The sequence below is a fragment of the Gymnogyps californianus genome, chromosome 19, assembly GCF_018139145.2.
Source record: "Gymnogyps californianus isolate 813 chromosome 19, ASM1813914v2, whole genome shotgun sequence".
Taxonomy (NCBI): domain Eukaryota; kingdom Metazoa; phylum Chordata; class Aves; order Accipitriformes; family Cathartidae; genus Gymnogyps; species Gymnogyps californianus.
The window spans coordinates 1262785-1288249 of NC_059489.1; the positions used below are offsets into that span (position 1 = coordinate 1262785).

General features: G+C 59.9%; 2 protein-coding genes across 2 annotated transcripts in view; both read right to left on the bottom strand.

Moving 5' to 3' along the window:
• Positions 1-404: 404 nt before the first annotated feature.
• On the bottom strand, positions 405-5312 carry TEPSIN (TEPSIN adaptor related protein complex 4 accessory protein). The gene is given in 15 exon segments (XM_050908232.1): positions 405-848; positions 851-910; positions 1193-1278; positions 1281-1326; positions 1505-1583; positions 1799-1915; positions 2221-2395; positions 2506-2712; positions 3279-3344; positions 3762-3840; positions 3975-4042; positions 4267-4360; positions 4531-4622; positions 4818-4890; positions 5266-5312. Coding segments are annotated over 15 exon segments (1713 nt in total). The 5' UTR covers positions 5308-5312; the 3' UTR covers positions 405-419.
• A 1892-nt stretch (positions 5313-7204) lies between these two features.
• SLC38A10 (solute carrier family 38 member 10) overlaps positions 7205-25465 on the bottom strand; it is a 38594-nt gene continuing 20333 nt past the window's right edge. Inside the window, exons 11-16 of the mRNA XM_050908227.1 lie at positions 22356-22509; positions 15741-15911; positions 14979-15458; positions 14295-14402; positions 10921-11100; positions 7205-10588 (exon numbers count right to left, since the gene is read on the bottom strand). Coding sequence (XP_050764184.1) covers positions 9396-10588; positions 10921-11100; positions 14295-14402; positions 14979-15458; positions 15741-15911; positions 22356-22509 — 2286 coding nt within the window. The 3' untranslated portion in view covers positions 7205-9395. The remainder of the gene's footprint in view (positions 10589-10920; positions 11101-14294; positions 14403-14978; positions 15459-15740; positions 15912-22355; positions 22510-25465) is intronic.

The following is a 25465-nucleotide window of genomic DNA, read 5'->3' on the forward strand; positions in this document are numbered from 1 at the left end:
TCTCCACCCCAGCTCCCCTGCACAGCGAGGGGTGCCAGCAGCCGTGCCCTTCCGCTGCCCCCAGGAAACTGGGGACTTTTGGCAAAAAAAGAAAAAAAAAAAAACAAACCGCAGCAAGAGGGACGTTATAACCTTATCAAAGCCCTGGCCCCCGCCGCCGTTTCACACCCCGCATCCCCTTGGCAGCCCCCCGGCAGCCCCCCTTCCCTCGCCCCTGTGGGACGGGGCACGTAGGAGCTGCTCGTTTACTTTTCCCCGGGGTGCCGCGGGGGAAGGTGGGGGAGCAGGGCCCCCGTCCCTGCCGAGCCCGGTGCGGGAGCAGCTGGCCGCCCGCGGAGGAGCCCCCGGGAGCCGTGGTGCAGCAGGCCCCGCAGGGAGGGAGAGCAAAGCCCCAGCAGCCCCCGGGAGCGTGACAGCAGCTACACGTTGAGAAAGGCGAAGGCCGAGGGCTGCCGGCCGCCCTCCGTGTCCGTCTGCCTGTCCTCAGGCTGGGACAGCGTCCGCGGCTCTGCCGGCGGAGAGTCCGGGCAGAGCACCGTGCCGGGACGAGCCACCAGCTCCATGCCAGCGAAGAGGGACAGGCTTTGGGAGGGCGCAGCGGCACCCGCCGTGTCCCCTGCCAGCCTGCTCGCCGTCTCCTGCTGGCAGGGACAGGCTGGCACCGCGGCACCGGGCTGCCCGGGGGTCTCCGCTTCCACCCCCTGCTCCTCACCGCGGGCCGGCGCGGTTGTGGGGAGCGGGACCGCACTCAGGGGGGTGAGGATGCTCTCGCCTGGCAGGGGCGGGATGTCCGTCAGCAGGTCCCCGGTGCACGGGGCTGAGCCCACGGCGAGGGCGGAGGGGTCCGAGTCCGGACGGGCGTTCTTCGGGAAGGCTGGCCTCTGCAGAGAGCCTCGAACTGCCGCAGCATCTGGGAGGAGAAGAGTGGGACGGGCGGGAGTGAGAGCGGCACCGGGAAGGGGGCCCGGCCCCGGCATCTTTTCCCTGGGGTGCTGGGGATCAGCCCCGTGTCCCCTCCCAGGGCTCAGCCTTGTCTCCCAGGGAGGAAGCGTCACACACCCCAGGCTCCCCGCTCCCGGGAGAGGCGGACAATTCCCACCCCTCTGGGACACGCACGGAATTATTGCCAAGAGCTGGGTCCCCAGGAGCCCCCTGCCCCGGGGAGAGGGCACGGGGATGTCCCAGGAGTCACCTTCGTTGCTCGGTTGGCGACGGGGCCGGGGCTGCCTTGGCTGAGCTGCTGCAGGTGCTGCCGAGTCACGGCAAAGATCTGGTCCAGGAGAGCAGGTCGGAGCACATGAGGGAGGAGATGGCGCACATGGATCTCTGCGGGGAGGAGAGCGCGGCTGAGCCAGGCAGGCAGGACAGGCAGACACCGAAACGCCCCGGCTCGGCGGCATTTCTTCCCCCCGTCCCTCCAACTCTCTGCCTGCAGCGGCACAGCCCGGGGTGGGCAGCAAGGCGGGCACGTGCCGGCGGCACGCCGGGACTGCCCCGCGCTCACCATGCGGACGCTGTCGCTGGGGTCCTCCAGCGCCCGGCTGAGCAGCTCCAGCACCACCTCGCAGTTCAGCAGCCCGCACCTGGCCAAGGGGAAGGGGTTACGGCCGCGCCGGCCGCACGCAGCACCGGGAGCAGGCAGCCCTCCTGCCCGGCAGTGTTTCAGCCCTGGAGATCCAGGCCAAGGTAGCCAGCGGGGTGAGAAGGGCTCAGGCTGGCTCCTCAAAGCCCCCGCAGTGCTCCCCACCCGGCCCCGCAGCACCCACGGTCCCGGGGAGCGTCCGCCTCGGGCACTTACTCCTTGACAAAGCGCTGTGCTTCCTCCCTGGTGAGGAAGACCCTGGCACCGCGGGTCAGCACCGACACCAGGCTCACCTCCCGCACGCAGTCGCCCAGGCTGTCAGCGTCCACCCTGCTCAGGGAGACGCCTCGGTGGGGACAGGGGCCAGCCCTGCTCCCTCCTGGGGTCCCAGCGCAGACCCCCAGCACCCTCCTGCGGGCAGGGGCTCCCTCCCAAATCAGCTCCCCTGCCCCAGCAGCTCTGCCCACCCACGGGCTGCCCGGGCTGGGAGGCCAAGCATCCCAGGAGGAATACAGCTCAGCAGTGCCAGAGGACTCCGGATTAATGGTGTGGAAAACAAGGGCACCGTTCCTGGAGATGAGGGAAGCATCTCAGAAGGTCCCGGGGGAAGGGGAGCCCCCTCGCAGCCCCGCTCTCACCTCTCGGCCACGTGGCTCAGCTCCCGGCTGGCCCCGGAGTGGCTGTCGCTGCCCGATTTGCTGCAGGAGTCCGAGGTGCGGCTCAACTCGCCGTTCCCCTGCGAGGAGTCCTGGGAGCTGTGCCCGCTGTCCGCCTCCTCCCAGCCGCCCCCGGCCAGCCCCGGCTGGTGCCTCACTGCAGGGACAGCAGCGGTGAGGTGTTGACCCCCCAAAACCAGCCCCAAATACTTTACGGGGACCCCCAGCAACCGATGGCCGCCCCAGCCCAGCGGTGAGGGGACCTACCTCGGGTGCTGCGCGCTGCGGTGGTCGCTGATGGCTTCACAGCCCCGGCCGAGCTCCTGGCAGGCGAGGGGGCTCTCACGGGCTGGTAGGCGTCCTCGTGGAGCTCCCTGCGGCGCGGCCGGGGCCCCTCCGGGGAAGGGAGCACGGCGTGGGCCACCGCTTCGGCAGCTCGCTGGATGGTGCTGAGCAAGGCTTCCCCCGTCGAAGCTGGGGAAAAAACAGGGCATCAGGCGCTTCCCGGGGAGCCCAGCCCAGCCCCCGGGCACCCACCGCCCCGCAGGGTGTCACGAGGGGACGGCAGGGACCCGCCGGCGATGACGAGTAGCCCTGGCAGCCGAGCTCCAGGCACAGCCCGGATTTCTGGCTGGACAAGGAGGGTGAGGAAGACCTGGGAGCTACCGGGACAGGCCACGGGGCACAAGCCAGCCTCCCATGACCCCACCACACCTCCCAGTAGGGAAGGACCCGGCAGAGCCCCCCCACTGCCAGCCCCAGCACCCGTCAGACGGCTTGGGAAAGGGGAGAGCCGCACAAAGCAAAGGGTGCGGCGCAGCTCTGCTCTGAGTCACCCAGAAACACCCGCCGAGAGAGCCGGCAACCAGGTTAGGCCTCTCCAAATGCTGGGAGCCGGGTCGAAACCCCCAGGCAGGAGCCCCAGGGCTGCGGCATCACGGCGCGCGGGCAGGGCAGTAACCGAGCAGGGGACCCACGCGGGGCGAGGTGTCACGGGGGCGAGGGGGCAGCACCGGGCGAGGGCACAGCCAAGGACTTACCGGAGCCGCTTTTCTCACTGCTGAAGCCAAATCCTTGCAAGGAGCCACAGGGGCTGGAGCCCATGCCTGGGGGAGGCACAAGGCACGTTCAGAGGGAGCACAGGCGTTCGGGGTCACCCTCCACTGCTGTTCCTCCCTCTTGTAAGCCCAGGGGAGTGCCTGGGGCAGTCGGGAGGAGCTGGGGTGCAGGGCAGCATCCCTCCGCTCCCCCAGGCACGCTTTTCCCTCTGACACAGTACCCTGCAGCCTGCTCTGGCCAGAGCTGCGGGACATCCCCAGCGAGCAGTGCCGGGGCCCGCGGTGGGGCAGGGGAAGCAGCCAGACACCCGTCACCGGGACCTGTGGCACCCTGCCCTCCCCCCCAAAACAGCCCCCCTGGCCAGGGGACCCTCCGCACACCCACAGCTCCGGCCGGAGGGATCGTTCCGGCGCTGCCAGCACGGCCCACGGGAGGTGACAGAGCCCTGAGGGGCCTGCACTTACCGGCAGGAGGCAGGGGACGGGCAGGCAGCGCGGCAGGCTGGGGGAGCGGCGCATCCGAAAAGAGAACGCTGGCCAAGTCCTGCCGGGAGAGAGGAGGGGGTGTGGGCAGAGAGCTGCGGGGCACCAGGCACCCCGGCCGGACCCCAAGGCGGGGGTCTGGGAGGCAGAGCTGCCCTGCAGCCTGAGCAGTCTGTCGGGCAGGCCGGCACTCACCTGCGCGGCCGCCCGGACCTTCTGGTTCAAGCTGTTGCCGTGGAGGGGGTCTGGGGGCCCAGCAAACACTGCAAGGCACGAGGTCGGGAGGGCTGGGGGATGCTCGGCTCCCAGGCACGAGGCAAGATGGGGCAGGACCCCGGCCCCGGCCAGCACTCGGCCTCTGGAGCAGCCCCCGCAGGCAGGAGCCGCCCTGGGCTCTCCCCCGCCACAGCCAGGCTGGGTTTTCCAGCACGGCGCAGGGCTGCTCCCCGCTCTCCTGCCCCAGCTCCCCAGCTCCTCACCCCCTTACCTGCTGCCTCCCGGATGAAGCAGGCATTCCTCTTCAGCTGCAGGACAAACTGCGGGGAGCCCTGGGCGCAGGTGTGCAGCAGGATCTTCAGCACCTGCGGACGCAGGGTGAGAAGGCCAAGTGGCGGCTGCCCCGACAGCCCCCGGCCCTGCGGCAATGCTCTGGCCCGTCACCCCGGCCTCGGGGCTCCTCTGCGGCCGGGGGGAGCCCCACAGCAGCTTCACCCCCCCCCGCCCCGGCCCCGGCTCACCACCACCAACCTACCTTCAGCTTGACGTGGCAGGAGCTGCTCTGCAGCCGGTTGAGGAGATACTCCAGCAGGCACTGGCTGCTGCCGGGCGACTCGTGGGAGATCTCTGGGGCGGGGGGTTAGGGATCCTGCTCCCCCCAACGGGGACCGCAGCCCGGATCGGGGAGGGGAGCAGCAGCAGCAGCCCCCCCCTCCCCTGGTTGCCAGCCCCTCTCCCCCTCCAGCCCCGGCCGCCCCCACCCGGCCCCGCAGGCCCGGAGCGGCCCCGGGGGCCACCACCCCGCGCTCCCCGGAAGGATACTGGCGATCTCCTCAAACAGGTACCCGGGGCAGGGGATGTCATCGTCCGCCGTGCCCCTCAGCAGCACCGGCAGCTGCAGGAGGAGGAGGAGGAGGAAGGGCGGCGTGAGAGGAGCCAGGCCCGGGCCCGGGTAGGGCTGGACCCCGAGTGGGGCCCGGCCCCGGTGCAGGCCAGGCCCCGCGAGCCCCTGTAGAAGCAGCCCCCCCCGTCCCTACCCCGGTGAGACCATACCGCTGCACTGACATCACACCCCTCTTAATAAATGGCGTCACAGCTACGACATCAGAGTGCAAGGGCAGGAGTGCCACGGCAAGGCCGAGGGACCCCGGGCTCTGACAGCACGGGAGGTGGGAAGGTGCAGCGACGGCATCACGGGTGGCGGAGTGACGTCACGCCCTCAGGCAGCCCCCCACCCCCGCTCCCACCCCCGCCCCGGCCCGGCCCGTACCCGGCTCAGGAAACTCAACCGGTCTCTCAGCGGCGCCGCCATGACACTCCCGGCGCCGGCTCTGCCCGGCCCGAAAACGGCCTCGCGGCTCCGCCCCCCGGAAGGCGCTGCGCACCAATGAGAGTGCGAGACGCTGCCGCTCGGCCAGTCATCGGCGAGGGAGGGCGGAGCTCCGGGAGGAAGTGACCCCCAAGGCTGACGCCGGCGGCAAAGTGGCGGGAGTTGCGAAGTAAACAACCGGCACCTCCGCCAATCAGAGCTGCCCGCGACGAACGACCAATCAGTAGGGGCTCGGGAGGCGGGTGCCGCGAATGACCAATCTACGCTTTCGGCAGGCCGACCCGACCAACCCGAGAAGGACGAGGGGACGGCCTTCCGCCATCACCCAATCAGAGAGACAATACGCTTTGATAGGCACACCGTTTCACCTATCGACGAGCCCGAGGGGCGGGCGTCCGCCGGCGCCCAATACGAGGGCGCGACACTTTGATGAGCGCGGCGGACGGCCAATCACGGTTGCTCCGCTATGGCGGCGCCCAGGCTGTGAGGCGGCGTGGCGGCGGCAATGTCGGGCCGGGGCGTCTGGCTGCGGGCGCGGGCGCGGCTGCGGCGCTTCCCCGCGCTGCTGGCGGGCTGCGGGGAGCAGGTGGGGCCGCGGGGAGGGGGGGGGGACACCGGCCCCGGGGGGGCCCGGCGGGCCCGGCGCCCCGCTCCCGTTCCCTGTCGTTCCCCGTAGGCGGCTGCTTACGGTCGGTGCGTGGCCGCGGCGGCGGCCGGGACGACGGAGCTACGGCGGGATGCTTGCCTGGAGGAGTTCCGGGCGCTGCAGGACTGCTTCGCCCGGGCGGTAGGTCCCGGTCCCGGTGCCGGTTTGGGGGAGCGGCTCCGGGCACGGCTCCGGCTGCGGCGGCCGTGGAGGCCTCAGCCCGGCTTGAACCGAGACTCTTTGCAGGCGAAGGCGACGCCGAAGTGACCGCGGTACCGGCCCCGGCGGCCCTCACCCCGCGCACCGGCCTGGAGATGCTGCGGATAAATAAAAAACTCCCAAACCCGACCCGGTTTGTCCTTAAATGAGGGAAGAACGAGCGAGGCGGGGCCGGGGGCGGCTGGCGGGGCCGGGGGCGGCTGGCGGAGCCCCCGGCCGCTGCCCGGCCCTCGCTGCGGCACCTCGGGCCCCTGGGTCACTGCCAGGCTCTGGCAGCCACCGGCCCCGGGGCTGCGGGAGGCCACGGCCCAGCCCGAAGAGGCAGAGCAGCCGTGGGACAAGTGAGCCGGGATGGCAGAGCGGAGACCGAAATCTCACCCGCTGCCCGGCCTGGAAAGAGCAGCCCCATAACGCACCCCCCCGCGCTTTAATCTACGCTTCACGGAGCCCCTTTTCCTCCGCTCTCTGCGGTCCCGCGTTCGGAGCCATTTCGCGGCTCCGTGCGAGCTGCAGCTTTCCTCAACAGTCAAATTCCCTGCAACAGCAGCAGGAACCGCAGCCCCCGGTGCTGAGCTCCGCGCTGGCTCCGGCAGAGGCGAGACGGACGCCGGCCCCGGGGGCGGCAGGAGCTCAGGGAAGAAGCGGGGCGCTTCGGGAAGGCAGCCCGCATCCCTGCCGCCGGCTTCCAACGGCTCCGGCTCTGGCAGCGGCTCTGCTGCAGCTGCTTGATCCCCTGAATGTCAAATTAAGACGTTTCCATCCCCGAGCCAGGCCCTGCGTGTGAGGGCAGCGGGAGGATCCCAGCCTCCCCTCCTCTTCCCCGGCAGCAGGGAGGAGCAAACCTCCCAAGAAAGCACAAAAGCTTCTTTTCCTTCAGCAACGTAACTCCCCGCGGGTACAGAGCAAAGCAGACGCCGCTGCCTGCCCGGGCAGCCACAGCCCAGTGGCTGAGTAAGGCTTACAGATCTTTTTTTAATTAAAAAAAAAAAAAAAAAAAAAGAGAATTCAGATCAAAATGCTTCAGCTTATTTTATTGATCAGCTCAGCCTCCCCTCCGGTCTCTCCCACCAAGCCCTCCACCCCAGTACGAGCAGTCCCCGGGCAGGCAAGAGGCGACGGCAGCTCCTGCCGGCTCCCAGCCCGGCTTGGGGGTCCCCACGGACGGCACCCCACCGTTCCCAGCTGCTGAGGAATGTCAGGAGCATCTTTGGTCCTTTGTGTTCACGCAAACAACTCGACGCCAACAAACACAGGCAGGTCTGACCCCGCAGGGCAGGAGCCTGCCCTCGCCCTGCCCTCACCCTGCCCTCGCTGCCGGGACAGCCCAGGCCAGACCCTGGCAGGCAGCAGAGGGCAAGAAGGGGCAGACCCAGCCCCTGCTCCAGGCTGGTTGGTGCCGCAGGGGGACAAAGCCGGGACCCGTCTCCCCCCGGCAGTCTCCGTGAACCCGCCGCCGTCCCTGCGGAGCGGCTCCAGGGCTCCCGGCCGCCTTGTTTGTGCTTTAAGACAGCGTAATGGAGAAGCTCGCTTTGTACGATGGGGGGGGGGTCCTGAGGGTTAAGGCCGTGACAGTCACGGGGGGTGATCCTCCTGAAGTCCGCCCAAGTCCGTGGCCGTTGCCCTGTGGCTCTGTGTCATTTTAATGAGGAATTAAGACGACATCCTTCAAGCAACAGGCACACGTCCCAGGCAGGCGGCAGCAGTTCCCGAGTGACCGGAGCCGGTGTGACAGTCCCGCGTGTCCGGTAACGACCCGTCCCTGGCTCTGCGAGGTCCCATCGGACAGGAACTCGACGAGGCTAGTTTACCAAAGACACTTTGAAATACAGATATAAAAACCACCACAGTGATGAGGTCTGTAGACTCCAGGCTGGGAAATTTCAGCCGTTCTAGTGAGAGCTTTGGGATTTGATTTCTTACATTCGCAAGTCAGGATGTAAAAACAAATACAAAAAAAAAAAAAAACCAAAAACCCAAAGGGATGAATCACTGTCTGGGAGCCTGAAACGAACCAGGGCTCTCAGAGAAGCTCTTCCCTTCCTTGCTCATAAAATACATTTCCAGGGGCAGAGTACTGACATCTATGGATGTAAAACACAGCGCAGAGGGGGGCTGGGAAGAACGCACAAAACAAAACACGCTCCACCGCGTTACGGAGAGAAGAGGTAGGTATGCTTGAGCCAAGCCCCCGAGCCCGCCCTTTTAAGCCACGTCTTTTGTTCCCGAATTAGTCATCTCTTGCAGAAAAATCAAGCTGGTTTGGGGAAGGGGGGGGCGGGGGGGGCAGTCTGCAGCGCCCGGGTTGAGCTTCATAATGCACTTTGGACAGGAGAAGTCGAGCTTGAAAGCGCAGATGAGAGTTGAGCATCCGGGGAGGGTGGCGAGAGCAAAGCTCCGTGTTATTGCTAGTGTGTGGCCAACGAATTAAATCCCTGGGAGTAGAGGCAGCACAACAGCGGCAGTTGTGCCCGTTTAAGGCAGCGTTTCTACTAAACTAGGTTCCTAAACCACAACTATCTCCTAAACATGCAAGACTAACAGCTCCCATTTCGAGAGAAACACCAAAGCAATCGGCTAAGCTGGTCCTCAACTCACGACTTGATGCTTCTCCAGACTAAAGCCTTTCCCGAGATGCGCGATCCCCGGTTCCCCTCCTCCCGCAGCCCCAGACCTCTGCCCCGAAGCCCCGCACAGCCGGGGCGAAGGAACCCACAGGCGGGTGCCAGGGAAGCTTTTCCAAGCAGGCAGGGGAACCTCGCGGAGGACCACCTCGGTTTTGAAAAGGGAGTCGAGAGCCAGATGGAGAAGGCGATTCAATAACGAACGAGATGTTGAAAAAGGTCCTTGAAAGCTGGCCTGGCAGGGAGCCGAGGTAGATGGCAACCTCTGAAAGCCAGAGGACAGCGGGAGCTTTTCTTTCACGGTTGCCATCTCCTCAGCCACCTGCGGGCACACGCAGGGAGGTGCTACCGTCGCAGAGACCCGAGAAGCCCACGGTCCCCTGGATGGTGCTCACAGGTCCAAGGAGATCCCGTGGATCCCCAGCGCTGCGTCCAGCAAAGTGCCGCTCGGCTGAGACCAACCACTGCCCGAGCAACAGCGGCCAAAAAAACCAGCCGGTTAACTGGAACCTTCCCTACGGAGCTCCTCAGCCCCGTGCCTGCGGCCAAGACCCGCAGCCACCCACCGAGCACAACCACCCCGCTCACACGCTCCCGTCCGCCTGCGTCATCTGCTTGATCTGCCGGCTGCGGACCACCTGCTGAGCCCCCTCCGCAACTTGGTTTAATCGCGTCTCTAGAGCGCTCCGGAGGTCGTTTACTTTCACATCTGGAAGGGGGTTCAGGCCAATGAAGACCCCCGCCCCCTGCGCAGCCTCCTCCTCCTCCTCCTCGCGAGGCAGCAGGTCTCGTCTCCTCCGGCGGAGGTCCAGGTCCGCCTGCAGTTTCAGGTCCCGGTTCGGTTTGACATCGTGGTCCAGCTTCTGGTCCCCCTGGGCAGCGGCTCCTTTCTCAGGCTTTGGGGCAGGAGCATTCTCAGGGCCCGGTTTCTTCTCAGCGTTGTTTGAGAGACCTCCATCCCCGTGCCTCTGCTTGCTCCGCAGACCTCCCTGCGGGTCCTGGACCACGTCCACCGCGTTCTCCCGAGGAGCTTCTTCCTTCACCTCCCCTTTGCCAGGCAGGTCCCGCCGCGAGGCCTGCGAGCCCTCCCCCTGCTGCCCTCTGCCAGCACCCTCGGCTCCCTCGGCGTCTGCACCTCTCTGACGCTCCCGTAGGTGCTGCTCGCTCTCTGCCACGTTCCTTTTACTGGAGGAGTCCAGCGCAACTGCCAGGTCTTTGGGCTCCACCTGACTCAGTGCTTTGGCTTTAAGGTCTGTTCCTGAGTCTCTTTCCAGACTCTTTCCTGCTACTCCCTGAACTTTGGCAGCCCCCAGCTGTTCTCTTTGGATGGGAGCTGTAGCTACTTCCATGGCTTTCAGGGAATTCTTCTTCTCGTGGACATCTCTTCCAGCTTTGGCTTCACGATCTCCTCCTAAATCCTCCGCCAAGGGTTGCTTTTCTAGGTGGTTTCTGGCTGCTGGAACGTGTTGGGCATCCCCGTGAAGGGGATCCCAGTTCTCCGCAGGATTTTTAACAGCTCTGTCATTCTCCTGTGGCAACACCTTCCGCTCCTTGGGAGGAACCCTAGGAATCTCACGTCTGTGTCCAGCCTCTTCCAGCTTTCCTGCGGTCCCCCTGCGCTGCTCCGCGGAGTCGGCAGGCTGCCTGCCCGGGCCCTGCGCAGGGTGCTCCAACAACTCTTTGCTGAGCGGCTTCGCAGCTGCTTCTTGCTTAGCTCCGAGGCCCTCGTCCTCCTTGCTCTTGGAGAGAGGCACAGCGGGCTCCTGCTGCGTTTCCGCTGCAGAACAAAAACCGACACGTAAAAGTCTTACGAGTGAGAGATTCCCTTCTCCTGCCACCGCATTCTGCACAACAGCGGGACAGGAGAAGAGATCACACCATCAACGGCCACACGGGAAAGCAAGGAGAGCCGTGGGGGAGAGCGTTATCCCTGCGCACGGGGGCCGGGGATCCCCACCTCGGAGGCCGGGGTCCGACGCAGGAATGGCTTTTGCAGAGCGGACTCTGCCATGTGCCAAAGGGACTCGGATCTCTCCCAGCCCGATTTTAAAGCTGCTTTGAGCAGCGATCAGCCCGTGGAGGGGTCACGCTCTTTGGCGACGTCCTTACCTTGCTTTGGCTTCTCCTCTCCTCCCTCCTCCTGCCTTTGCTGGTGGATCTCCTTGTGCTGCTCTTCGATTACAGCCAGCAGTTTTGCCTGCTGGTCAAGTAGCTGCTTCTGCTGTACCTGCTGTTCTTTGATCACCTGCAGCAGCACAGCGTGATCAAGCAGGTTCGCCTGCCCCGCTTCTAGAAAAGGGAAAAAAAAAAGAAAGAAAAACAACAACAACAAAAGAAAATCCATGACCCAGACCCCTCACTAATCACCTCTCGGCGCTGGAGGGGCTGCAGGGGCTTTCCTCGGCAGGAAGGTCCTGCTCTGCAAACGCTGCCCGTTCGCCAGGAGGGAGGGATGGACGCGGTACGGCTCTGCTGCTGGCACTGACGGCGATCACGGCGGCACCGCTCCGGCGTACCTCCACCGAGGACGGCAGCCAAAAGCCCAGACTGGCTGCTCACTACCACACGTGCTAACCCAGAACATCGCCCTCCCAAGATGTGGGTGGAGGGATCAAAACCAAGCTCTCAGGAACTGCTCAGGGAGAAGAGCTGTGAAGAAGCGGTACAGGGGAGCAGGTCTGCTGGGCTCCCAGCACAGGGAAGGACGAGGCGGCTGCTTGGCACAGGAGCTGGAAGAGGCCGGGAGCGGCAGAAGTCGTCTGAGAGCGAGGGGCTCGGCTGCCCAAGCGAGACAAGATGCTTTTAAAGCTGCCTGCGGAAGCCCCAGCGCTGCTGCAGCTCGGCTCTCGAGATTAGCCAGGCTTCTCAAACACATAATCTCTTCAAATGCACTGCAAAGACTTCATCCCAGCTAAACCGAGCCTGGAAAGGCCACAAACAGCAAACACGTAACCTTAGGAGGAAATGGAAGAGTCAGCTAAGGCACAGCACCGGGAGCTGCCCTCAGAGGGAAACTACCCGCACGGTGGGATAAACCTACACGGCAACATCCACCCAACACGTGAGGTACGGACACCGAGCTGGGCCTTTTCAGGGGACAAGTCCTGGGTTACGGCCAGAGCGATGAGGAGCTGCTCGTGTCTCTTCTCCCGGCTTAGCCAAGGGGAAGGTCTAGCCTGGCCCACGGCAGGAAAACACCCACCGAACAATCCTGCCGAAGATTTTTGGCTTCGAGCACGGTGCAAGGGCTGGGATCCCGAGCAGCAATCAAAGGTTTGACGGCCGAGTACGCTCGCACGCAGCAAGCAGCGCAGGCGGCCAGGCAGGTTGAAACCCCAGCGGCGCAGAAAGGCAGCCGCACCTCGAGCCGAGCCGAGCCGCCACCGCAACAAAACCGAGCTCCCCGCGCCACGTAACGGGGGGAAATCCCTGCCCACCGGCCCTTCGCAGCCGCAAAGTCACACAGAACAGACGAGTGCGTTTCGGGCCAAGCAGAAGTGACTCACGTCGATTCACTCGCTGCAAGCGCCACGTCACGCACAAACTATGAGTCCCAGGTCTGCACGGAAACGTTGCTGCCTTTCCTCCGCCTGGACAGACACTCAGACGTATCGTGTCGTATCTGGAGGCTACGAACCTGCGTGTCGCTTGCCTCCCACACCAGCAAGCAGCTTTCCTCCGAAACTCAAGGTGTTTCTAGACCATTATGCCCCACAGGAAATAATGTCAAAATTAATAGCCTGTAAAATGCCATTTAAATTAAAAAGGGATGCTGTCCAGGTTAATCCTTCTCCAGCACGCACTGCCTCCCCCCGTCCCACTAATCACCCACAAGGTGATTACAGAGAAATATTTCCAGTTCACATTATGGTGCTATGAGCTGAGGGCCCCTGGAATTCCCCTTCCACTCCGTTTACAGAAAGCTGGGCTGCGAGGGGGAATTTGGTCGTTTCAAGAGAGCAATTGACTTCTCGAGATCTGTTTATTTTTCGCACTTTGCTCAGAATAAACAATGAAAACAGAAGTCATTTCTACTATCTCACTCTCCGAGACTGCCAGGTCCCAGCTCGGCATGGGAATGTTTGGGTGGAACACACAGCAGGCAAAGGTTTAATGCCAAATCAAAGCGTTTCTCACCGAGAGCTCTGCAAACACATGTAACTCCTGTGTTTGTGCAGCGCACCTCTTCCACACAAACAAAAGGCGACGCTATCTCCCGGCTCCTCCTTTGATCGTGGGGAAAGCAGGCCTCAGCCAGTGCTTTGGCTGGATTTTAACAGGCACTCTTCATAAAAAAACATCTTAATTATAAAATGGAAGTACCTGAGTTCACATGGCCCAGGGCAGCTACAGCCGGAGCACTCAACAACGGTCCCGGCGAGGCCGCTGTTTGCAGAGAGCACCCACGGAGCTGCGCGCCCTCCGCCTTGTTCCCGTGAAACCTTTTCACCTTTTCCACGCTCTCCCAGCCTCTGGGTGCGAAGCTCAGCTCAGAGCAGAGGAGCAGAACAAGCCCAGAGTACCTTTTGGTGACATCCTCATGGGAGAGCATCCCCTGCGAGTCCCACACAGACTGAGATGGAAAACCCCACGGAAACGCAGGTCCCTTCACCCTCCCTGAAACGTGAAAAGTCCTCGTAGTCCAGACCCACCACTAGCTTTTTACACTCAGTTTTTAAAGTCCCATTGCAATACAGAATGGAAAGAAAATAATTAGAAAACCAAGATGTAACCACCAAAGAGGAGGGCGATAGGCTCCCCAGGAGCAGAGCCTGCCCACTGCCATCGCTCATCGGACCAAACGCCCACCACCTCCAGACCAGAACGAAGGCGAAGAGCCACGGGACCCCACCACGCACGGGCTGCAAGTCCAAGCTCGGGCTCCAACCCCTCTCGCAAGGCAGAAGTCGAAGGCAACGAGCTCAGCCTGAGGAAGGGCTCACCGCACAGCACCGAGGCTCCATGGAAGGAGCAGACGGGGCTTTGCCACCGTTCGCCCATACGGCTACGTGCCCAGGTCTCCCCATGTGCTACAGCCCACGTCTGCCCCACGCCGCAAGGCTGCAGGGCGATGCCCACCCACCTCTCCCCACCGTGCTGCCGGGTCCCCCCGTTTCGCATCAGCCAAACGGTTTCACTCCGGTCTCGCTCTTGCCGGGGCAGCACCGCCTGCGCTCAAGCCGCCGAAGCTGGGGAGCAGCCGGGCTCGGGTGCCAGCGTGACTCATGTCCTCGAGCGGCCCTGCCAGGGGCTGCGCCGTGGAACAGCCGGCCTGCGCCGCAGGCGTGAGCCCGCTGGAGACAGGCACTAATTGCCGCCGTCGCGGAGGTGACTACGGCCTAAAGCTATGTGCTGGCAAGAGCCAAGAACAGCGCTGGCTGGCACCGTCCTCCTGCAGAGAGAAATCCTGCACTCGCAGCCTGGCTCCCGGGGGGGAGCCCAGCACCTTCCCCTCCCCGCACACCCCGGGGATGCACGCTCACCCTCCAGCTTGCTCTCCGCGTTCTCCTGTTGCTTCTCCTCGGTGTTTCGGGCCTCCCTCAGCTCCAGCTGATCCGCTCTGTCCGGGAGGGGCAGCTCCTGCTTTTCACCTGCGGACAAACAGATCGACAGACCTTTGCGGTCAATAAGGATGCTCCAGCAGCAGATGTTCTCTAAAATGACACCACATCGTGTTGTCCCTCCCTGCCTAAGCCGGCACAGTTTATATTCAACCCGATGACTGCAAGGGAAGTAATAAAAAAAAAATATTTAACAATCTTATAGACTCGTGGCAGCGAGCCAGCGCTAACTACCTCAGCCAATTAAAATGCAAGAACGGTTCTAACTAGCTTTTAGACGGGCACTTAGCAATGTGTTACCTGTCAAGATCTCCCGGCTCCGTGTCCCCAGTGAGCTCAGAGACGCACAGGAACAGCATGGCACCTGACATTTAGTAGGCTAGCAAACAACTGTTTGACAGATATTATAGTAGCTGTCAAAGCCACCAGATTCCTCCTTCTCCCCAACAGCTGCTGAAGGGGCTGTGCACGCTCACATGCTAATCTCGTGAAATTAAAAGGAAACACTGGGATGTAGGTAGGAATAACCAAATCGCCCATTCTCGGGGGGGGATTACAGGCCAAGAGGCGAGTTTGTTCAGACAAGCCGCCGTGGTGGGCGCTTACCAGGGTCGCCTTCCTTCTCCACGGACTTCGCAGCCTCCTCTGCTTTCCTGGGGGGCTGGAGCTTTGATTTCTCCCTGTCACCTGCAGCCTCAGCTTTCTTCTCACCGTCCGGCACGGCAGCTTGCGCCTTGGCTTCCAGCACTTGTTTGTCTGGCTCCAGCCCTTTGTATGGCGGCCTGCCATCCTGCTGCACGATCACCTCCAGGACGTTCTTCGGATTCTTAACGGGCTCGTCAGTCCCTCCCCGCAGTTGGTTCTCAGCAATCCCTTCCTTCCCTTGTTTCGGGCCAAGCGCCTCTTTCTGGGGATTCGGCACGGCTGGCTCCTCCAGCGCCGGCTTAAGCAGACGATCGTTGGCTCCTCCGGGCGCAAGCTTGTTCTCATCAGATTCCTCCCGCTCCCGCCCCATGTCCACGACCACTTCGTCGTGCGGGACGGGCGGCTCGTGGCGATGCGCTTCCCCCACGGGCAGGGCAATCCCTAGGGCAGACGACAGGCAGGGTCAGGGGGCTTGAGACTGAGGGGAGAAAGTAACAGGCAGCAGGTTCACAGCACACCCAGCTACCTGCTGCCCTTTTTCAGCCCTGCCTTTCCCTCCTCATCGGGAGGCGGCATTCCTAACGAGCCTCGAGAGCATCAAATACTAAATCACCTTCAGTTCACGAGGTAACGAGCAGAGATCAGGACCTTTATCTGAAATAGTCCTGCAACGTACGCCTCCCAGCTCCAAACCTGGCACCCTTTCCCCAGGTTCCCCGTTACCTTGATCGGGACGGTCAAGCTGCACTTTCTCCTCCGGCTTTCCTCTCTCCTCCTCTCTCTTGGGTACCTCCATGGGCACCTTGATTTGCGGCTGCTCCATCTCCTCCTTCTCATCCAGCAGCTTCGGTTTATCGCGGTCATCCTCCGCCTCCTCTACCGCCGGGTTCTGGTCTGCAAACGCAGGACAGTTAATTGCACGAGGTGACGCACGGCTGCCTTGTCAGTCCACCGGCAGGATCAAGGCAATCGCTTCGTCTGCCGCAACGCCCTTTACCAACACAAGCCGAGCAGCTATTTTCCCTTCAGCGTTAGTACGGAGGGGTTGGGGCTTTTGTTCTGGGGTCGCCTGTTTGTTTTCCCTACAGTGGCTTTTTATGGAGCTGCCGGCAGGGAAGCCCAGGCCAGGCAGCGAGGCAGGGCCGGGATGGAGCCGGCTGCCGCTGCGAGCCCATGCCGCCAGATGGTAGCATCCTCCCGGTTCCCCCGCGCCGGACCCCCGAATACCGGGAGAAACCGAGGTGGGGTCCGGCCGCAGCCCCCCGCATCGCCCGCCTGCGCTGGCTGCACACTGCAAAGCAGCTCAAAACCTCTTTTGGTTTTTTTGCGGGGTTTTTTTTTTCCTCCTTTTTGTGCAGGAGCGTTTCCCCAGCCCTTCAAACGCCGCAAGGAGGACGGGCGGGAGGGAGGAGAGCTGCAGGACCCCACAGAAGGCACCAAGTTTTCAGGAGCGCGATTAAACAAGGCATTGGGGAAACTCCCGAGGGAGACAGGGGACTCTCCCTCAAAGAGATGGGATGTTCCTGGAAGACAGATCCCAGTCAAACCAGTTACTGGGTTCAGCGCTGGAGTAACCACGTGGAATTCGTGGCACGTCCCACAGGATGTGAACGGTCCCTTCCGACCCCAGGGTGGCAGAAGACGACCCACACAGCACGAACGGGGAGTGAACTCTTCCTTAGAAGAGCGGCAGAGGAGGAAATCTAATTGTTTCCCAGCACTGAAGTTGTTCTGCAGACTTTTTTCCATCCAACAAACTATGAAAAAAAAAAAAAAATCTATCTTCTGTAACAAAAAAAAAAAATTCCCAACTCTTCCCCCCATTTGCTCTCCCCCATGCGATTTCCTTTGGGGAATTAATTCTATAAACATCTTTCAATTTTCTCCTCCCCCTCCGCAGGGCTGGTGCGATTTATTACAAGATGAACTCATGGGAAAGAAGAGATTGCCACAACTTCAGCTGCGTGGGCCTTACCCAAGCTGGGGAGGGGGGTGGGGGGGAAAAAAAACCCAACAAAATAAGTACAAAATCCTGGCCCAGAGGGATCTGTGCCAGAAGGACCCAGCGCCTCTCCAGAAACCTGGACTCTCTGGCCCAGAGCTCCGCACCCAGTTGAAGGGACGTGCACTGGGGCTGGCCGGCTTTCAAAGTTTCTTTGGTTCGGGAATGACGGTGGGAGGGGAGGAGGACTCAGATTTTCTGAGAAATTCGAGTCTAGTACCCAAGGGTCCCTCTCTCCATTGAGGGACTTCCCAGGGTTCAGCAAGTCAGGGCAGGACACTCCTCCTTTCAGGAAAAAATGGACTGCAGGAACCAGTGCCCAGCCCTGGACGGGGGCCCTGGGAAGCAGGAGGCTGAGGCCGGGGAGGGGAGCGCTCGGCACGGCTGCGGATGTTCCCAGCTAAATTCTGGCCTCGCAGCAAAAAATTATTTACTCTATTGGAGGAAAGTTTTTCGTTAATTGGTTCATGAAGCCAGGAGATGGCTGCATTTGGAGAAGACTGCGGCGCATCTGAAACCAGAGGATCCAGAGAACCGCAACACGGGCAGAGCCGTTCCCACGGCAGACGGGAATGACGACCCAAGGCAGCAAGATGATGTTCAAGAGGGGAAATAAAAAGGAAGAGGGGGGGAAGCTTTCCATGCGAGTGGGAAGTAGAGGAGTTAAAACCAGAACTAGCCCCGCGTGCACGGCAGGGTTTGGCCAGAGGAGCCTGCAGCAGGTGAAACCCCCCCGCGGGTCCAGGACACGACCGAGGGGCTGGGGGAGGCCCCGCTGCTGGGAGAAGCATCAATCTTAAATCAAGAGGCAGAGGCATGTTCCCCGTTCTGCAAACAATGCAAGAAAAGACCAAAACACAAACAAAACACAAACAAAAATAAAAGTCTCCACGCCATAATAAGACAAAGTTGCCTCTAAGCCGTCATTTGCTCAGCAGGAAACAAAATTAAGTTCATCATCAGGGCGTGAATTAACGACCTCTCACGCTGCATGGAAAGCTATAAGGGGCTATATGTGGTTTGCAGCGAACAATTTTGCTCAGGATGTGTAATAATCGCTCTAACTGTCTAGTCGCCCTCCAGGTCCCTTTGGAGAGCATTACAGTAATGCTGCGCCTCTTAATGTTTTATGAGCGGCGTTGGACTTTACAGGCAAGGGCTGAGAGGCTGTAAAAGCTTTTTGGCTTACAACAACAGGACCTGGGCGTTCGGCAGCACCGGGAGGGTTTGCTTTGCCCTGGCGCAGCCCCTGCTGCCGGCGGGTCCTGCCGAGCCGCCCCAGCTCACGATGCTCTTCGGCAGCTCCGCTCACGCGCGCGGGGCGGCGAAGGGAAGCCAGGGCTTTCTGCAACTGATTTGTGTGAGTGTGCGTGTGCGCGCGCGTATGTGTTGTGGTTTGCCAACAGCCTCTCTAGGCTGCAATAAAATTTCATGATTAGCAACCTAAAAGCTTCCCTTCCCCCCGCCCCGCTCCTGGTTTGGATAGTAGCAGTGGTCCCAGAAAGGCATTAAATCCCTCCTCACACAGTTTTCCTATCGCTCTTGTCCACCGCAGCAACGACCATAGCCAAGAGCTGCGTCCGCACACCCTGCTCTCGGCAGAGGCGGCGAGACGGGCCCCGCTCTGCTCCCCCTGAGCCGGGGGGATCCGGCAAAGGGACCAGGGGAGCCCCAGGGACAGCACAGGGAGCTCGGGGACACACCACCCTCTCCGCTGAGCGAATGCTCGGAGCATCGGCCGAAGGCTGACGAGGGAGATGGGGTTCCGGACCCGCTCATGCCGGTCCAGCTCCAGACTTGCTTCAATCGCTTCAGCGCAGTGAAATGGAGCAAGATCCACGAGCTCGTGCTAAGGAAAACGAAGAAGAACAAGCGAGGCAGAGGGATGGGGGCAAACCGTTGCCCTCAAACGTGCCAAGCAGCCCTGCACCTCCCCGCAGGGCAGGGACAAGGCCTCCCCGGGGAGCCCCACGCAGCCCCCCCCCCCCCGGCCCCAGCTGCGCCTCCAGGAGCCCCCCTCCCCCTGAAACGGTTACAGATTTCACAAGGTTATCGAATGGCATCACTGAAATTAGTTCACAGTTGTCTCCTGACGCACCAGCAGTAAAAACGAACCCAAATTACAAGAGGCTGATAGTGCCTTTTCTGTGTCACAGGCACTATTAAAAGCTCGCTTGCACAAAGCACCAGGGAGAGCTGCAGCAGAGTCAAGCTGTTCCTGCAGCTATTAGGAGCTGTGCATAATCCACGTTTCACACATGTTCGGGGCTGCTCTGGCTAATAACGCCGGCGGGGACGCAGCCTGCGGCCAGGCAGGTCTCTTTTTTCGGGGGCAAACACGCAGATGCAGCGCAGGGACGGAGGAGCCCTCGGCATCGTGCCCCGCAGCCCACCGGCAGCCAGCGGAGAAGCCAAACGCAGACCCAAGTTTTGCCCAAGTCCCTATAACACAAACCACCGCATCCAGGAGGACACGTGGGATGGACGGAGAAGGGTCCCCAGCACGCAGGCTCCCCGGAGCACCGGGGAAAGGGTGCTCTTGCATAAGGAGCGTGAATCAGGTCTTTGTTACCCGATATTGCACAACGCCAGAGAAAGAAAACGAAGCGGCGATGATCAAGTAAGGAGCTGAAAAATATTACAAAATCTTAATCCACCCCATGAGACCCTCTAGGGTGCTTTCAAATACAGAGAGAAATTGCCTAATTAGCTTTTTTTTTTTTTTAAATGGATAATTGCCTTCATGAGCTTTCACAGGCAGCTTAGCAACCTTTTAACATACGCGCACACGCTGCATGGAGCGGCAGAACGTTTCTGAAAGGGGTTTTATACCTTTCCCGAAGAGCTGCTGACAGTAAACCTCAAGCAATACAGGCAGGGGCTGTAATGGGCACTTGGGTGTCGTTAGTAAAAACACTATTCAGAGTTCGCTGGTCAATACGTGTTCACATAAAAGGGCAATGTTCTAATATTCATAATCCCAGGGCCCACAGGGCAGGGTTTTAATGAAAGTCTGTACAGTTCTGGTCTCCGCAACATCAAAGAGGCCAATAAAACTCCTCTCACATGCTGACAGGCAAAAGTCAGACAGTGAAGGCAGGACTGGGAAAAGGCCCCGCGCAGCCCCCAGGTTTGCCTCGGCCAGGCAGCTCCCGGCCGGGGCTGGGGGGGGACATGGGGAAGGGGGACGGAGGCTCCCTCCGCCCGGGGAAGGGCCGAGCACCCACCACCGGTGCCCAGGGAGAAGCCGTGTGTTTCTGCTAAAGCCCCGTGCGAGGAATACGAACCAGATGTGCGCCGAGGAGGGCACCCAGGTGATGCGGGGCAGCCCGCATCCTGCGCGCCCCGTGAATGACGGGATGCAGCTGCTGCAGTGTTTTCCAGGCTGCAGGCTCCTGCTTCTGCAAAACAAGCCGGGTGAGGATGAGGGGGGGAGCCCCGGAGGGGTGGGTGGGGGGGGTGGAAGAAGGGCACCATTTACCGCCTCTCATTGCTAGTCAAGCCGACATCCTGCAGAGGCACAGGGAGGCACGGATCCAAGGCACGGGGCGGTTTGCAGCAGCAGCTCTCCCGGGGCAGCTCCACATCCACCCGCTCCCCAAGCGCCGGCCGCCCTGCCCGGTTCCTTGTCTCCCTTCCTCTGCCCGGCTCCATCTCCCCCCAACACCATCCCGCTTCCTCCTCCTCCCAGGGGATGGAGCACCCAGGCCAGGCTCCGCTCCCCGGGGCAGAGCCAGCAGCCCCCCGCTACGAAAGGGACCACACACTGGACTCGGGAGGGCAGCCAAGCTTTCCCTGGGCAGCCGCTCGCTCATCGGCGGGTTAGGAGCTGCACAGCTCTTCCCTGGGAAGTTTACGAACCAAGAGCACTAAAACCGCCTTCCTTGCAGGTAGGATTATTTAATCCAGCAGCAAGTACCACGCACTAAGGGCTAACGCCGACGAGCTCTGGGCACATGCGGTGGGTACGGCAGGGCGACCGACGAGTCGCTGCGCTACGCGATGATTAGACGCAGGCGTCCTGCTCTGCCGCCCCGGTTCACGCGGAGAAGTGGAGAAGAGATTTAGCAAACTCCAGCGGACACCATCTTTTATGGGACTTTTTTTTATTTTCCCAGTCACAAGAACACGTGTCATTAGCGACTCCTCCTGAAACGAGCAGCTGTTCTTTGGCCATTACTGCTCCAAAATTAACCAAGACGGAAGAATTCAATTGCATCCCTCCTCCCAGCCCTGCTGAGTGTGCTCGATTAAGGGATTGAGAGCATCTTTTGCTCAGAGTTCACGGGCATCCTAGTGCCTGAGAAGGCATGCATGCCTTGGGTAAACCATGAGCACGAACGCATAAAACCCCACCGCTGCCAGGGACGGAGCAACCCAGGAGTGAATGTTATCGGCGGCAGCACCGGTGTCTCAGAGACACTCAAAGCTGCTCGGCAGGAACGCAGCCAACAACCAGGAGGGAGGATAATCTCCAGAAGAGACAGCCCCTTTCTCCCTTCCGTTCTCAATCTCTGCGAGGATATTTCAAGGCCCCCAAAGAGCAAAAACAAAACAAAAAAAGAAAAAAAAAAAAAAAAGGCAGCACGAGCAGAACCAAACAAAAATAAAATAAAGAAACAGGACACAGCCACAGATGAGGGGCAGCGCAGGGTCACGCGACACCTGCTAGCGATGGCCTTGCAAGGCAAGCCTGCAGCTGGGGACGGGAAGGATCGGCTGTAATTCTATCAACGGCCACAGTAAACAAATAATAAATAACGTGAACCAGTAAACAAAGCTGAGGCATAATCACAGGCTTTGTCAGAGCTAAAACCGAATCCAAATTTATATCCTCACAACCAAAAAAAGTCAGTGCCCATAAATTTACATACCTTTGAGCGCAATGAATGGCTTGTTATTGGAACCGCGGACAATGCGCTGGCAGAAATGGTGAAAGCAGCCCTGTTCGGCCACTCGCGCCCCTCGTACAGGTGGCCAGCGCGGAGCCATCGCTGGGCTGGGCTCACAGAGCTGCATTTATTACCCCGAATGGGGAGATCCGTGCTCTGTCCTTACGGGGGACCCCAGCCCCCGCACCCTACCTTTCCTTTCCCTTCCCAAAAGAACAACTCCCACAAGGTACCATCGGAGCTCACACCAGGCTTTTCCAGAAGGCAAAACTGCAGCCTTTCTTGGGAAAAGCCCCCGGGATGCTGTGAAGAGGCACGGAGCTGCCTGGAAAACACCCTGCTTCCAGCACACTTTTTAAAAAAAATAATTTTTTTTTTTTTTTTTTTTTAAAAGAGGTGGAGCTGGGAGCAGGGCTGGGAAGCACAACTCAAACAGACACATACCTGGGATTTTAACCGAATCCTGGTCAATTCTGTTCTCTTCTCTGTCCAGGTGCTCCAAGCCCACCGCTTCTGTCTTCACAGGGGCGTCCTCCGTTGCAGACAAGGTGGTATACGTACTGATAACCAGTATTCCCAGGCCAATCCACAGTATAATCTGCACAATGTGCCAGAGCTTCAGTTAGCACAGCAAAACAGACAGGACTGCTCTGTAAAGCATTCTTCATGCAAACAGTGTCTCCAAACAATTCAAAGCTCAGTGCAATTACACATGTCAATAAGAGGGAGAGAAGAGGAGAGAAATTTAAGAGGCGAAAAAGGAAAAACAGGAGCTTTTGGCTGAGGTTCGTATTTGGATGTAGAGACATACCAATGAGAGTTTCAGATGCTGGAAGCTGTTGAAAAGGCGACTCCTGTATCAGAAGGGCTCAAAAGCAAGTGGACAGGACGTAAGGAGAGAAAAACACATGTGGCAGACACGAGTCCAGCTGCAAAGACTCATTCCCTGGTATTTCTAGCAGCTACATTAGAACACCATGAAATCAGGCCTGGCTGAGAACAGAGGTGCCCGACCTGTTTACAGCCTAGAAAGGTTTCTAGGGAGCTGTTTAAAAATTCTTATTTTTGAAAGCAAGAATAAGATGTCCACACACAAGTCCTAGCGGCCAGTGCTCAAGAAGCAACTCACTGATTTCCAGAAAGCTAGGACCAAATAGAATAAAAACAGAAAGACAGAATCTGGATCCTGTGGAGGCAAGGGCTCTACGAATTTCTCTAGCACAAAAAGGAGAAAGTGACCGCCACCAAAAAGAACATTCCTACAGCTTATTATCTAATGATAAATGGATCTAAAAGGATCTAATTCCACATGAGCCGTAAGAAAGAATAAAAAACTCTCTGCACCAAAAAAGAATCTCTAGGAATGCTAGCAACTCACGGGGTAACTCAAGAAGGACAAGCAAGACGATGCGCGACAGCAACAGGGGCAGAGGAACGTCTGCCGTGTTCGGTGCCAGGGCTGCCAAACGTCTGCCTGCTCCTCCAGACGAGAGCGGTACCAGTTCAAAGAGCTGAGCGGATGGATTGCTGGCCGACAACGCTGACTGGGGAGATTTAATTAAACTAATACATTATTTTTACCTAGTTAATCATTGCAATTGTCACAGTAAGGGCTTCTCGTGGAGCCTGGTTTGCATGTCAACGTGTCAACGGCGCTGTGAACGACTGGTAGGAGAAAGTCGGCAAGAGTTTGGGCTGAAGGAAGTCGGCAAAGCAGCAGCACCCTCCGCTAGAAACTCGGGTCTCCCCACAAACTCCTTTTCACAACAGACCATGGAAGCAACAGGAACCATCATATGCAAAACAGAAAATGCCTCTGCAATGCTGGGAAGCTGAAAGTTTGCAGCAAATTGGTATTTATGATGCAGCAATTCCCCCCCTCTTTCCCACCCCTGCTGCGTGCATTCTGACTGCAGGCTGCTGGGGAGAGGACACCGCTTTTTCCGCCATATGCCTAACAAGAACAACTTGCTACGCATGCTTCACGAGGCAATCGTATAAAAGTCTCAATCTGCAAAGGAAAAATGCTGCTTTGGCACACGATCTTGTTGCTGTCCAGTAGGAACCACACAAGCTGCCCGGCCCCTTTGCAGAGCGGTGCAACACCCAGAGTACTGGTGATTCTGGCTTGGGCTGTGATACCAGCTCACGAGAGGACCACATCCTGCGGGACTCATCCTCTTCCCCAAATATCCTTACCCTGCAGCATTTGCATCGCAATTCACAAAAAGCACGACAAAAGGATGCTACTCAGTGCAAGGAAAACCAGGAACGGCCACAGGGGAGCATTGCTACAACTGGAAGCTGCCAGAGGGAGAAAACTGAAAATAAAGGGGAGAAGTGAAATCGAAAGGAGAAGTTAAAACATTGGCACCCCCAGGGGAGGGAGGAGAGGCTAACGCCTTCCTCTCCTTCTTCGCACTGCGGGAGATCGCACCAGAAACGCAGGCCAGCGCGGTCAGAGCCTCGGGCCCAGGAGACCCCGTTCTCAGCACACCCCTGCAGACAGACAGACGCCTTCAGAAGGAAAAGGTTGGCGGGACGTGAAGCAGCTCTGGACAAGGGGCGAGCAGCGTGGCCAGGGAGCAGAGGCCAGACCTTAGAGACGTTGCAAAGGAAACAGAAGTAAAATCTGCTCCCTGGCTTGCCGTTTGGGTGCACAAAGAGCAGATATCCTGCCACCCGGCTCGGGCCAAAAGCGGAGTCAGCAGGTCCCTGCCACTGCTGCCCTCGGCTTGGAGCTCGTCCACTTCCTCCCCTCACACAATCTACAGCCCTGGCAGAAATGCCTTTTGCGACTGGAAGGCTGTTCTGGCATCTTCCAGAAACAACAGCGGAGAGGAAGAACGTTTCTACAAAGAGGATCTATTCTGGTGCCACAGGAACTAGTAGCAACGTGGGAGAGAAGGGAACTGTAGGAAACGGCTGAAAACATTAAGTGTTTTAAAAGGATTTTTGTTGTTTCTTATCTTAGTGGGGAACCACGGGCTTGAATGCCTTAGATTCAAACCCCTTTGATTGTTTAACATTTGGAGTTCATCTGTGAGCTTCCCAGAGCAGCGGGTATGGGCACACGTGGCAGTCAAAGAGAGGCTGGGCTGTCCATGAAGCAGCAGCCGTCCCTCACCTTCAGCTCCCCGCTGTCAGCATGCCTCCTCCTCACCTACCCCATCAGCAACTGAAGGCCAGAATAAAGAGGACCACAATTTGGCTTGATTCCACGGAGATACTTATGGCATGGAAAACCAGGCAGTTTGTACTCAAGGGACCACCAAGGCTAATCTGGCAGTCGAAGGAAGAGGAACGTGGGGTGCAAGGACTCGGTGGCTCGAGGCACCAAACACAGGCAGAGGAGCCACCTACCCCCAAAGCGTCCAGCTGAAGAGCTGAGGACCTGAAGCAAGGAGAGGGACAACACTGCAGAGCAGTTATAAGCCAGTGCCTGGTCCCACAGGAAGGATTTCCCCCACACCTCTGAAAAGCGAACCTGCTGAGAGCAGAGGTCCTTCTCCAGAAGCACCTCTCAACGTGGAGATGGCAAGAGGACGTGCAAA